This window comes from Rutilus rutilus, assembly GCF_951802725.1.
Source record: "Rutilus rutilus genome assembly, chromosome: 3".
NCBI classification, from domain to species: Eukaryota; Metazoa; Chordata; class Actinopteri; order Cypriniformes; family Leuciscidae; genus Rutilus; species Rutilus rutilus.
This window is the reverse complement of record NC_140211.1, coordinates 22,069,580-22,083,065: the sequence shown is the minus strand read 5'-3', so window position 1 is coordinate 22,083,065 and position 13,486 is coordinate 22,069,580. Positions and strand designations below refer to the sequence as shown.

The window sequence follows — 13,486 nt, the reverse complement described above, 5'->3', positions numbered from 1 at the left end:
AATGTTCAAGACATGGTTTCGGACTTGTCCTTGGGTAATGATCCAAAAAGTTGCCCTTAAAGGGATACTCCACTTTTTTCGGAAATATGCTCATTTTACAACTCCCCCAGAGTTAAACAGATGAGTTTTAGCGTTTTAGAATCCATTCAGCCGAACTCCGGGTTTGACGGTACCACTTTTAGCATAGCTTAGCATAGATCATTGATTCTGATGAGTCCAGTAGCATTTCTTTCAAAATGACCAAAGAGTTTCAATATTTTTCCTATTTAAAACTTGACTCTTCTGTAGTTTAACCGTGTACCAAGATCGATGGAAAATGAAAAGTTGCGATTTTCTAAGCCTATATGGCTAGGAACTACTCTCATTCCGGCGTAATAATCAAGGAACTGTGTGGCTGTACCATGAGTGCAGCAGGCGTAATGATATGACGCAGCGCCTGAAAATAGTCCCCAGCTCGGTAACTTCTTCCAACGTGACCGGGACTAAGTTTGTCTAACCTATTAGACCTATTTTCAGGCGCTGCGTCATATCATTACGCCTGCTGCACTCGTGGTACGGCCGCACAGTTCCTTGATTATTACGCCGGAATGAGAGTAGTTCCTAGCCATATAGGCTTAGAAAATCGCAACTTTTCATTTTCCGTCGATCTTAGTACACGGTTTAACTACAGAAGAGTCAAGTTTTAAATAGGAAAAATATTAAAACTCTTTGGTCATTTTGAAAGAAATGCTACTGGACTCGTCAGAATCAATGATCTATGCTAAGCTATGCTAAAATTGGTACCGTCAGACCCGGAGATCGGCTGAATGGATTCTAAAACGGTAAAACTCAACTGTTTACCTCTGGGGGAGTTGTAAAATGAGCATATTTCCGAAAAAAGTGGAGTATCCCTTTAAATGGGCTTCCCTAACACTTTAAGATTACTCTCTGTCTTAACTCACGCATGATTTCACGGATGGTGACTGCTTGTTGCAGTGAGGCTGGATGGCTTGGGCCTGCCATGTTATACGCCCTCACACGGAACTGCATCTTCTCTCCAGTTGGCAGGTCACGGATGATCACAGAGGTCCTATCTGTGAGACCCGAAAATGCAGGGATCCATTCATCAGCTATAGAGATGAAATAAAGTTTTCAGACACAGAATATTGAGGATTTATTCTAAAAAGCATTTTGATGTTGTTGAAAATAATGTTTTTACACCAGGATTGCTAAAAATAAGAAATAAATGCTAGTGCATTATAACATGAGTATATGTAAAATAGGTTTGATGGAGATACATTTCATACAAATATCACTAGGCTGAAGCTACACTACCGTTCAAAATGTTTGAGGTCGGGAACATTTTTCATAGTTACTAAAAAATTCTATTTCATATCCCCAAAACTTGTTTTTCACCATTGATAACAAGACTAAATGTTTCTTGAGCACCAAGACAGTTGTGTTCAGAATTATTGGCATCCCTAGTAAATATGATCAAAGATGGCTGTAAAAATAAAACTCCATTGTTTATCCTTTTGATCTTTCATTCAAAAAATGTGCAAAATTCTAACCTTTCACTGATAATTAAATACTTTTTGCAACCTCCTTTTGCCAAGATAACAGGCCTTGAGTTTTCTCCTATAATGCCTGATGAGTTTGGAGAACACCTGACAAGAGACCATTCCTCCATACAGAATCTCTCCAGATCCTTCAGATTCACAAGTTCATGTTTGTGCTTCTTTTCTTCAGTTCAGCCCACTCATTTTCTACAGGGTACAGGTCAGTGGTCTGGGACGGCCATGGCAGCAGCTTCATTTTGTGCTCAGTGACACATTTCTGTGTTTATTTTAATGTTTGTTTGGGATCTTTGTCCTGATAGAAGATCCAACCACGTCCCATCATAAGATTTCTAACAGAGGCCGTCAGGTTTTCATTTTTATCTGTTGGTATTTGCTAGAATCCATGATACCATGTATCTGAACAAGATGTTCAGGACCTCCAGCTAAAAAATAGGCCCATAACATTAAAGATCCAGCTGTATATTTAACTGTGGGCATGGAGAACTTTTTATCCCAGTTTGCACCAACCCCATCTAGTGTGTTTGCAGCCAAAAAGCTGCTTAGTTGATTGGAGCTTCTTAATTATTGCCCTGATGGTCAAAATGGGGATTTTCAATGCTTTAGCTAGTTTTTTACAGCCACTTTCTATTTCATAAAGCTCAACATTCTTTTGATGCACATCAGAACTATATTCTTTGGTTTTACTCATTGTGATGGATGATTAAGGGAATTTGGCTTTTGTGTTTCCTCATATTTATACTCCTTAGAAACAAGAAGTCATAGCTAGACAATTTAATGTTCCTAGTCACCCTGGTGTGCTAAAAAAAAAAGAATATATATATATATATATATATATATATATATATATATATATATATATATATATATATATATATATATGTATACTGTTTCTGACCACAACTGTACTCTCTTGATAAATGCATTTAAAGCAATTCTGTGGAATCTGTGGGCTTGCTAATTTAGCTGAGCTTTTAACTTTGACTTACAGCCTTCCTTGCAGTACTCAACCCCATAGCCTTCAAGCTCAGCTGAGCCTATCCTCTCTGGAGCCCTCCATTTCAGCGAAATAGAGGTATCACTGATGTCATCAACACACAGGCCAGTGGGCTCGCTGGTAGGAGCTGTAGACAGGAAGTTTTAAGAATGAGATGGTGTTCCACTAAAAAGAAAAGATGTTCTTGTATAAAATTTTGTTCAAGTGCTTTATATCAGCAGCTGGAGTAAATGCATAGTGAAACTGTTGGAAAAGTTCAACTGACACTATAATTTTTCTTTCCATTATCACTTTAGCCACTAAACTGGTTTGCATTTTTGCACCTAGCCATTCTGAAATGATATTGTACTAAATGTTAGCTTTGCCAGCTGATTGCAAGGAAAACCATAGTGTGTATGATGTATTTTGAGTGCACACATTTTCTGTATTACATTTATGCACTGTTACTAAGCCATCAAATACAGAGATAGTACTGAAGACTTTTTACTGCATGGCTGGATTTACCTAGACTTATCACCCTGGTCTCCAATAAAATCTCACTGAATAATGTGAGAAGAGCATAGCATTGTCACACAAGCCAAGCAGCCATAGAAATAGAAGCAAGGTTCATCATCTCTACTTCACAGTAAGCCTTTCCTTACAGACAAGAATAACCAACATTGCTTGAATGAGTCTGAGGTTGACTAGGTCAGTGGTGATAAGGGCCTCCTGAAGATATACATGCTCTCTACTGTGATTTGCAAGCAAGCTTCAGTCTAAAATGTTTGTGCCATATTTAAGCGGCAATGACATGCCCAGGTCAAACTTTATTTATGAAGACTAGGAACTTGCAGCAAACCCAAGTACATCTATTCTTATCTAGCCAAGTTATCTAGAGTGCATTTACTTTCCCTTGAAATGCAAACAACCGTTTATCACTGTAAATAGGACGGCAATTGATTTTTAACTTAAATAAATAGAGTAAAATGATGAGGCTTCAGTTTGGTGCACTTATTCAGGCCTTAAAGTGTGGTTACATTTACTATTGTTCAGCAAATTTTCGTAGTCATTTCAATAGGAATTGCACTATCGGGAATTCCGCTTCAAGGCGAAAGATTTCCATATGCAGATTTCGCATTGCGTTCAGGTCGGGTACACAATTCTGATGTGTTGACTGTTGACCAAAAGAAAACTGCTTGGTTTGGAAGTGACTTTGAAAGTGGTCTGTGCTTCATACAGTACATCACTACTCTATTGGCAATGGACCTTCTTTACTCAGTTTGCATGCAAACATTCACGCAAAAACCACTCGCGTATTAAAATTCTACATGCTCAATTCAACAAAACAAAAGTTTTAAGCACATCATTGCCCAAGCCAAATACAATAGCCTGTGATTACATGCGGACAGGCATTATCAAACCATTTTAGGTTTTTAGGTAATACCTCTCTATGGCATTTTCATCAGTGAATGGTTCTTGACATAAGTTAATGACAATGATGGATCAAAACAGCCATAAAAAGAGATATAAAGATGTCATAGAGACCGATATAATCCCTGCATTAATAAGCTCCCCAAAAGATTGTTAGAAATGGACGCCTACTGCCAACAGGTTCAGGCTCTGGTTCCGGCTCTGGTGGGGGGGCTGCTTCTGCAGATGGTACCGCCTCCTGTACTGTTGGTGCTGCTTCTGCTGGAGAAGCTCCATCTTCAGGAGGAGCAGGAGCTGCCTCCTCCTCAGCTAGAGGTACTGGAGCTTCAGCAATGCCCTCTTGTGCAGGTTCTTCAGGAGGAGGTGCTTCTGGCTCCGGCTCTTTGATTTCTGCTGGAACATTGGGCACCGGATCGGCCGGTGGTGTCTCAGCTGGTGGTGCCTCGGCTGGCTTCTTCTCCGCAGTCTTGGGGAGCATTGGTTTGGTCATTCTGCCTCTGGATCACTACAGTCTGGTACGGTTTCCAAGGAGAGCCTCCTGAAAAGTGTCTGTCCGCTCTGTAACACCTGCTGTGGTCTTCTCCTCTGGCCACAGTGACGCGACAGGGCAAGCAACAAAGGAAGTGCACTGTCCTGCCCCCTCCTCTCTTTAGACAATGCCATAGATACAGCTTTGCAGAGTTTTAACATGCCATTATTTATAGAGGAGGATGCCAAGAATAGTTTCCTAATCAGCTGTCTTGTAACAGACAACAGTCTGCAAAGATAGCAATCCTTTTAACGCAGCTAACTAGAAGATTATGTGAAAGATGAGAAAAAAATGGACGCAGAATTTAAACTGAAACGACCTTTTTCTGACCAGTTTAACAACACACAACCTGTTGAATGGACCAATTAGATGAATGGCAAGATTTGTCTAAGTCATTCTACATGTCTGGAGATGAACAGCAGCCACTACCTATTACATTTAAATACTGGTAGAAGAGGTTTAAAGAACAGCAGGGGAAACAAACGTGTCCCTTATACATAAGTAAAGTTATAAATCAAAGCAGTGGAACTCACCAACTGGCACAAACGGCTGGGAGGCGGCACTGGGGCGTGACATGCCGATGGCGTTTACTGCATAAATCCGCATCTCATAGGCCACGCCCTCAATCATTCTCTTGGCCTCATATGTTGTCTCTTTATAAGGATCAAAATTGAGTCTCATCCATCTATAGCTCTTTTTCTTCTTCCTTTCCAGGACATAACCTTAGAAGACATTAAGAACACACTGTTGTCATGCATTTTCCTAAAGTGTACATTTAAAAGGAGATTTTCAGACTTTTCGGCCATATGATTAGGTAATTTTTCAGAATATCTAGGTTGTATAGGTTTACATAACTTCACTTAACTTCAAGTTAGATGGGGTTTGTGGTTAAGTTAGTGGTTGAGAGAAACTCATTTATAGTTCTTATGAACTTGTAATGATGTCAACAAGAGTTACTGTTGATACAATATTAACTATGTATCGTAACATGTACTGTAAGTTAAGTCACCTATAACTGGCTGACCACCATCAAAGAGTGGGAGATCCCATTGGACAATACAAGAATCTTCACCAACGCTAAGGATTCTGGGAGCTTCAGGTGGATCTGGCACATCTGTAAAACATTAAAAGTGCAGTCAGACCATTTCTTTTATAAGGGTCAAAGTGCGGTACAGCTAATATACAGTTACATCAAAGGCATTTTGCTCTAAAATGGCAGCACTCTGCTATTAATCTGAATGTACTGCAAACCTCATAATGGCAATACATGAAGCAATCTATTTCTGGAGTGATAATAAACATCTAGATCCAAAAAAGAGATCTGGACAGTTCAGTTTGTGGCCTTTTTTTTCTTTTTGCATTTTATTTTATTATCTAAAGACAAGAAAGTGCAGTTCTGCTGTGTGCCAGAAGCCATGAAAAAACCCAAGAACTGTTTTAAGAAATCTAAAGAGCTTTCTGAGTTCATGTACAACAGGGTGTTGCAACATGGCCTGTAATGAAATCAGGGCCTAACTTCAGCCTCCTGGAGAACAGCTGGGAAGCGTACCCACACTAATGAGGTTAAGCTTACCAACAACTTTGACATTAATGTCAGCTGCATCCTCTCCAGCAGGATTGCGTACAATGACAGAGTACACGCCCTCATCCTGACGCTCCGCCCCCTCAATGGTAAAGATGCAATGGCCTTTGGTACTCTCCACATGGACACGCCCATCTGAGTCTGTCAGCACCTGATCGACCAATCAAAACCACTTGTTAAAAAATGGTCCGTGGTTTTCAATCTGGATCAGTCACAGGCCCTCACATTCAACTGAATTTTCAAAACCAGGCAATCAGGAATAGATCATGGAGAAAGATCTAATATAATACTTGCCAAAACACTCATAGATACTACAGATATCTGAAATCTCAGATATTATACATTACCTGCTAAATACCTCCCTCTAGTTCCTATGAATGGAAGGTGCTTACCTATTATTTTCAAACTTTATACTTTATGAAATCAAAGACGCACTCACCTTGTAGACACAGTATTCTACAGAGTAGTGTGCGGTGTGTGAAACACTTGATGCTTTGTAGCAGTGTAGGGATTTCACAAGTATGATGAGTTTTGTTTCAAAGTGATGCTTGTGTTAATGTTAGAGCAGCTTGTTTCCTTTGTACCCAGGGAAAGACAAACCACAGTTAAAGTAGAGAAGAAAGAACTAAACTGCACTACACTTCACTAAATAATAAAAAATTAAACACTTAAAAATGAAGTATTATTAAATATTGACTATATATATGAACATGAGTTCCCATGGAGTGTCTCCCTGGATTAAATCAATCAAGACTGCATCATCATCATGCAGCATGGGTCAATAACAAGGCATCCAACATCATAGCCAAAGCAAGAAGCATATAAGGCACAGAATAATGTACATTGTACAAGCAGTCGGGGATTGTTAAGGCCCGAACTCACTTCACCGTTCTTCACTGTCCATGTGTGCCTCGGTTCAGGACGCGACTCTCCCTCCTTAGAGCTATCCTACATGAGCAGAGCAGAAGCTGTGAAGCCATGGCAACCAGGTCAGGGGTTTAGTTAAGTGTGAGAAACTGAAGTGTCAACCTCTCATCTCAGCACAAACCTCCCAGTCCCAGTGAGCCTCAACAAGACTTTCTGGTTATGGTTGGGAGATGTTACAGTACCTACCTGTCAAGGCTTCTGAAGCCCACATTCCGGATCTCCTGTTACATTTGCAACAACATGGCAAATCGTAAAGAATTACAGTACACCACAAACTGCAGATGAATTCAAACTATAAATTGATTTTCTAAATAAATAACATTCTAAAGGAAATGTTTGGTGTCTACCCTTACGAAAAAGAAGTTTATTCAAGTGTTTATTCTATTAGTATACTTCTTTTAAACTAAAGATAAGAAAGTACACTTTCAGTCTACATTTTATATTATTAGAAATATACTTTATGTACTTCTCAGAAATTAGAATTACACTTAAGTGTATGACTAGTGTATCTACTACTAGTATGACTTATACTGAGAGAAAAGTCCAAGTATATTTGGCCTGTACTTGTACTCAATCTTTTGATTGAGATATACTTAAAAGTATAATTAAGTATTCAACGTATACTTGGTTGTGTTAACTCTTTTGATCGAGTAGCCTATTAAACACTTTTTTTTTTACATCGTTTTTCATTTACAGTCATATGAAACTTACATTGTTTGAAAATATTTATTAGAATATTTATATAAAACAGATATGTTTCTAATTCTGCGTCCACTGGTAGCCTAGTGTATAGGAATTTACTCTAATTCTACTTTTTCCCAACATTGACTGAATTTTCCAGCTGCCATGTTTTCACTGTTACACGGTAGGTGGCGCTATATGACACATCTTCTAGTACAGAATCTCCGGATCAAAACACAGGAGAAGAAGAAGCTGAAACAAGTGATAGAAGATTGCTCACGCAAATGTAAAATAAGGTGATCATCAAATATTAAACAGCGTGTAAATCAAAACTGCTTAATATTTCCGAATGAAATGTCGAACCCATGAAGAGAAAACGACCGTGAAGCTTTGGGGGTGTTGGACTCGATCTACTCCATCTGTGTTTTGATCATCGTTCTGCATCTGATCAAGGCGTTAGTCTTTGACAAAAATGTGATTTTTCACAGATTTCTCTGTGATTTTGCCTTTCTTTATGAAACGTACCGACATTCAAGTGTTGATAAAAAAGGGTGCATGAAGCTAATAAAATGTTTTTAAAATTAGTTAAAGTACAGTTAAAGGTATTTTTCAAGTATAAAAAATAATTTGAACATAGTAGTATACAAAAATAATATATAAATAGTAAACTATAAGTATAATGTTATGTTCACTTAAAGAAAACTTACAAGCATACTTGCAGTATAAACTACCAAACTAGTAGTTTACTGAGAGTGCATTTCAATTTGTACTTTCATAAACAAAAAAATGTACTACTTGTATTAAAATAGTAAACTACTAGTATACTTATAGTACAGATGCATTACAAATGAGAAACCTAGTTCTGTCCAGTTTACTACTGTTACACTTATGGTACACTTAAACGTATACTTTTATATACTAAAAGTGGGCCAATTTAGTCCCAAGCAATCGAAATAGTACACTTACAGTTACACTTACAGTACAGTTTACTAGTACACATTGATATTAGTATACTTACTACATAAAGTATACTTAAAAATATACTTGAACATTACTTAAGTATACTTCATAAAATCAACTTGAAGAATACTTCTTTTTCGTAAGGGTAGGTTTGGCTATTCTGCCATAACTGACCAGGGCTACATTTCCTAAAAGCAAGTAGATCATACAGACTATTGTTGCCAAATGTTTCTAAGATCTACTTAGACTTGGGAAATGTAGCCCAGACTTATTTGCTCAGAGAGGGATCGGATAAAAATCGATTCTAGACAAAATGTAATGAATCGCTCTTACCTTTTCTCCTTTTGTCCAAACCACAGTGGGGGCAGGATCTCCAGTAATTGGTACATCTAGTCGCAGTTTGTTTCCAGCCACAACCAAGATTGTGGATTCAGCGGTGCGGCCCATGCAGTCCAGATGAATCTTGGGAGGATCTTAAAGTAAACAAAAGAGAAGTATTTTGGCACATACATTACCTTAAGAATGAACTCTATGACACAAGTCAAACAGAGCATTTATGATTTAATGTCGTTCCTAGAAATACATGATTGATAAATTATTATTGATTATGTTCATTTTTTTTACCTTGACGGGGAACAAAGTCAATCTTGACCTCTGTAAAGACAAAACACAATATTAAACAATGGAATTTTAATTAAAAAAAGTTTAAAAATACATTCGTCAGTAATAATTAAACAAGAGGAAGTAGGCTACCTAAAAAGTTGAGCTTGGCAGAGAGATTGAAGGCATAGCCTTCAGGTACGAAGGTGTAGTCACCCTCATCCTCTGGCTTCACGTCATCAATGGTGAGCTTATGAATCCTAAATATAAATATATAAATTACCTTTACAATATAAACATCTCAGCAGTGTTGTGCAACAGTGAAGTGAGGCTGTAATATATTTTTTTGAAATCCTGTTGATTAAAAAGGGCCCTAGCTTTGGCAATCATTACAATGCTAACTTTTCTCTGACAATGACAGCTTTGTGTAGTTTCTGTTTTGTTCGTCGGTTTTGATTCAGAAAATGTGAATCTCTGGCTGCTTCTCAAACGGAAGGCTGCATATCTCGGCTGCCATGTCATCAAGCGAAGCTGAAGGCCATCTCATTTTGAAGGATCCTTGAAAGGCTGCCTTTGTTTCGCGTCCTTCATTCAGCTCATTTTGAAGGATGCATCAAGTGTATTCCACATCCCAATTCACAAAAAAGAGTCGGCACTGAGCTTGTCTGAGTTCATTGTGAAATGTAAGACAAAAATAATGTTTTTGGAGATGATGGCATACGTTACCTTTGTTTTGGTGTAAATTAATCAGCACTAAACTGCCAATAATGTAAGCCACTGGGAGACCACAGATGGCTGCCATTCACTGTATTGTATTAATAGAAAGCCAGTAAATACAAAGATTTTTAATTCAAAGTATTTTTCCAAAATGAAGTTTTAATAGTATTTGTGCCTTGAGGCTAGACTGACTAGACCGTCTCATTCTAGGGAATAACTTTTTTTTCTTCTTACAGTTGGTTTAATACCTTTAGGTCAAACGGTGTTGTAGTTTAATGGAGTTAGATGGGTTCAATATTGTTTAAAATAATATTCTGCGTAATTTACAGTTGGTTTAATACCTTTAGGTCAAATGGTGTGATATTTTAACAGACTTAAAAAATGGGTTTAATGTATAAAATAATATTCTGAGTAATTTACAGTTGGTTTAATACCTTTAAGTCAAACGGTGTGGTATTGTAACAGACTTAAATGGGTTCAATATTGAAATAAAATAATATTCTGAGTAATTTACAGTTGGTTTGATACCTTTAGATCCAACGGTGTTGTAGTTTAATGGATTTACAGTATTGCACACATTTTAAGTTCTACAATTATTATAAAATGTATAAAAGGCTAATTCCAAAAACAGAGCATTGTGCTATAAAAGGGAAATCTTTCTGAACGTTTTACTATTAGTTTGATATAATGCCATACTATAGTTAAATTGTTTCATTGGTTTATAGATCTAATTAATATACATTGTATTTCTTTAAATTAAGCCTTCTGCTATGCAAAGGACATTTGCTTATGTATATCTGAATTGGTTTGGGCTGAAAACATGAAATGCGCAGAGAATTGAATTGCTATTAAACCGAATGTCTAAAGTTATACTAACTTTACTGCCTTTTGGAAGCGTTTCAGATAATTTAGTATATATATATATATATATATATATATATATATATATCGAAAAATCTATATTTTTGACAACACTACATTGCACTTAGTTTATTATTTCAGATGCCTTTTTAAAAGACAACAATCGTAAAATGTATATATATATATATATATATATATATATTAAACCCGCCAAAGTGACTAGTAGGAGTGACTGCATACAGTCATACACTGTTTTATACATTTAGAGCTGTTTAGTTTTTGTCAGTATGGAGTGTTTTTGTAGGTTGGCTACCATTCAGTTTAGATTAATCTTAGTATTTTTCCAGTAGAGCTGTTGTTATAGTTTTTTTTGAGTAACGTGCTCAACCAGAACCAGTAACACAACTAAATGCTGTCATAATTCAGATTGTGGGTGTGTGATGAAATGGTATATACTAAACATTTATACTGACTAAAACTAGTCCTAATAAATGAGTGCATAGACATTACATTTACGTTTCAAACTCACCATTAAAGTAACACACACATTCACTTACCTGCCAATGTGTGTGATATGAGTTCTGGCATCAGGTTTCACCTCCACTCCATTTTTGTACCAGATGCCTTTCACATTCTCATCAGAAACCTCACATTTGAACACAGCCTGGTCTTTGGCCTTCACGGTAAGGTCAGCAATGCTTTGATAGACCTCTAGCTGTTTCTCTAAAGGTCAGAGGTCAAAGAGAGAATTATGTCATCACTACCGCATTACACCAAAAATGCTATTCTAACATACAGTATGTATTATCAAATGTAAGGTGTAAATTCAGGTATTAGATGTATAATATGAAAAATTCATGTTTTCATGTGATGTTTTGTTATTTTTGGGTGAACTTTGCCTTTAAGATTATAATAAAGAGAGGTGGGGTAAAAAAAGGTAACAATCCCACTGCAGCCTGGTAGAGTTACAGTATTGCTTGGCAACTGTTTTTTTTTTTTTTTTTGTCCTTGGCACCTCTTGCACTTCAAAAGCCCAGACAACCTGGTAGCTGACACACCTGGGTATCAGTTTGCTTGTAAAGTGCAATACATGCTAGAAGACTCAGAGACAGAATGAAGGAGGGAGAAGAGAGAGTGTGAAAGAGACAGAAACAAACAATAAAAAGAAATGGGAGAGAAAGGTCAACTTTCTAAGATGCTATTAAAAGAGATGGATGGAGTGGTGTGTGACAATGACGGAAAGAGAGAGGGAGGGAGGGAAAGAGTCATCTGCCCTGTTAAAATATATGGGTCAGGTGGTCTAACAATAGCTGGCATGTGGGCACTGTGAGTGGTAACCTTGTACAGAAGTGTCGGTGGCCATGTTTTGTGAACTGACAAGAAGTGGAGTTTGAATGACATGGCCATGAGGGGGTGAGGTTTAAGGGAGGAGTGAAGAATGAAGAACTCTTAGATGTCTTGAACTTAAAACATGGCATGCAGACTTAGGACTATAGTTACACATCCTACATATTAGAAACCTTAACGACTGCCATATGCAATAGATGTGTGTGTGTGTACATTTTTAATCCATTCCAGTATCAAACACAAGTTACATTACAAATCTGGAAACATTTGTGGGGACAGACATCTGCAAAAAAATATCAAAGGCCTTGAAACTATATCCAAGTCAGGTATTTACCCTGAACCATGAGCTCTGCTAATGATTGTCCTCCATTGGTTTTGACCCGGTAGTGTCCACAGTCCTCCTTAGTCACCTCATTAATGATAAGGACATGCTTACATCCATCTTTCTTGAAGCGGTACTTCAATGACTCATCTCGGGTGAGTTCCACACCATCTTTCTCCCTGTACAGGTCAGAGGTTTGCTATTTGTTAATATTCATTAAAACTTCAGTCAGCATCTCATTGAATTGCAATTCACTATTCAAACTCATTTACATATTCATTTATATATTTAAACTCTATAGAGATTTGTGTTAGGGTTCATTTGAATTATAATCTTAAAATAATTATGAAACAAAAGTAGCAGCAGATATTTTTGTCTGTATTTTGACATATATTCAAGTGAAATGGTTCTGTCCATCGGTACTTGATTGGATTTTGAGATGTGAGCATTGCACTATAAAATGAATGCGAGCTTGCAGTAGATTGTAAGACGGGGCAGGGTTTAAGGGGACTAAATAATTGGAGAAGTCTGTCGTTTTGACCAGAAGATCATGTTATGATATTTTATCATGAATGGTTCACAATAAGTTCTGTAGCATGCATTTACTAAATATATGCATTTCAAGCTGACTTTAAAATCTGAAATTAAGTAAAAAATCCTTGGAAGTACTACAGAAGTAACTATGTCCCTGAAATGACTTTTGTGAAACAAAAGGCATGCTTCTCTAGTGCCTAGGCATTTCATACATCTCAAACCACTATTATCTTGAAAACGAGCCAGTTAGAAAGAAATCAACTGTAAGGGAAATTCCAAGGAGGTTTGCATCTGAACATTTTTGAAGGTGTAGCAATGGCTAAAAGAGTTATTGCCGAGGTGTATACTCAATAATAACAACCTCTGAAAAGTCAATCTTGATTTATGAGCATTACTTCAGGGTAGTAGTGGGAAAATGTGATAAATCAAATGGCTGACATAGTAAAAGACTAACGATTTATAT

The 13,486-nt window shown here is 37.2% G+C and overlaps 1 protein-coding gene across 9 annotated transcripts in view; it reads right to left on the bottom strand.

Moving 5' to 3' along the window:
* mybpc3 (myosin binding protein C3) overlaps positions 1–13,486 on the bottom strand; it is a 41,071-nt gene that overhangs the window by 11,812 nt on the left and 15,773 nt on the right. For 7 of the 9 annotated variants that reach the window (XM_084405151.1, XM_084405148.1, XM_084405147.1 and 4 more), the window contains 10 exons: positions 12,502–12,668; positions 11,378–11,543; positions 9,396–9,502; positions 9,267–9,296; positions 8,976–9,115; positions 6,066–6,225; positions 5,502–5,606; positions 5,026–5,214; positions 2,546–2,680; positions 942–1,109 (listed from right to left, as the gene is read on the bottom strand). In XM_084405151.1, coding sequence (XP_084261277.1) covers positions 942–1,109; positions 2,546–2,680; positions 5,026–5,214; positions 5,502–5,606; positions 6,066–6,225; positions 8,976–9,115; positions 9,267–9,296; positions 9,396–9,502; positions 11,378–11,543; positions 12,502–12,668 — 1,367 coding nt within the window. Of the gene's footprint in view, positions 1–941; positions 1,110–2,545; positions 2,681–5,025; positions 5,215–5,501; positions 5,607–6,065; positions 6,226–6,956; positions 7,023–8,975; positions 9,116–9,266; positions 9,297–9,395; positions 9,503–11,377; positions 11,544–12,501; positions 12,669–13,486 lie in introns of all 9 variants that reach the window. The other 2 variants (XM_084405145.1, XM_084405144.1) reach the window with 1 other exon arrangement.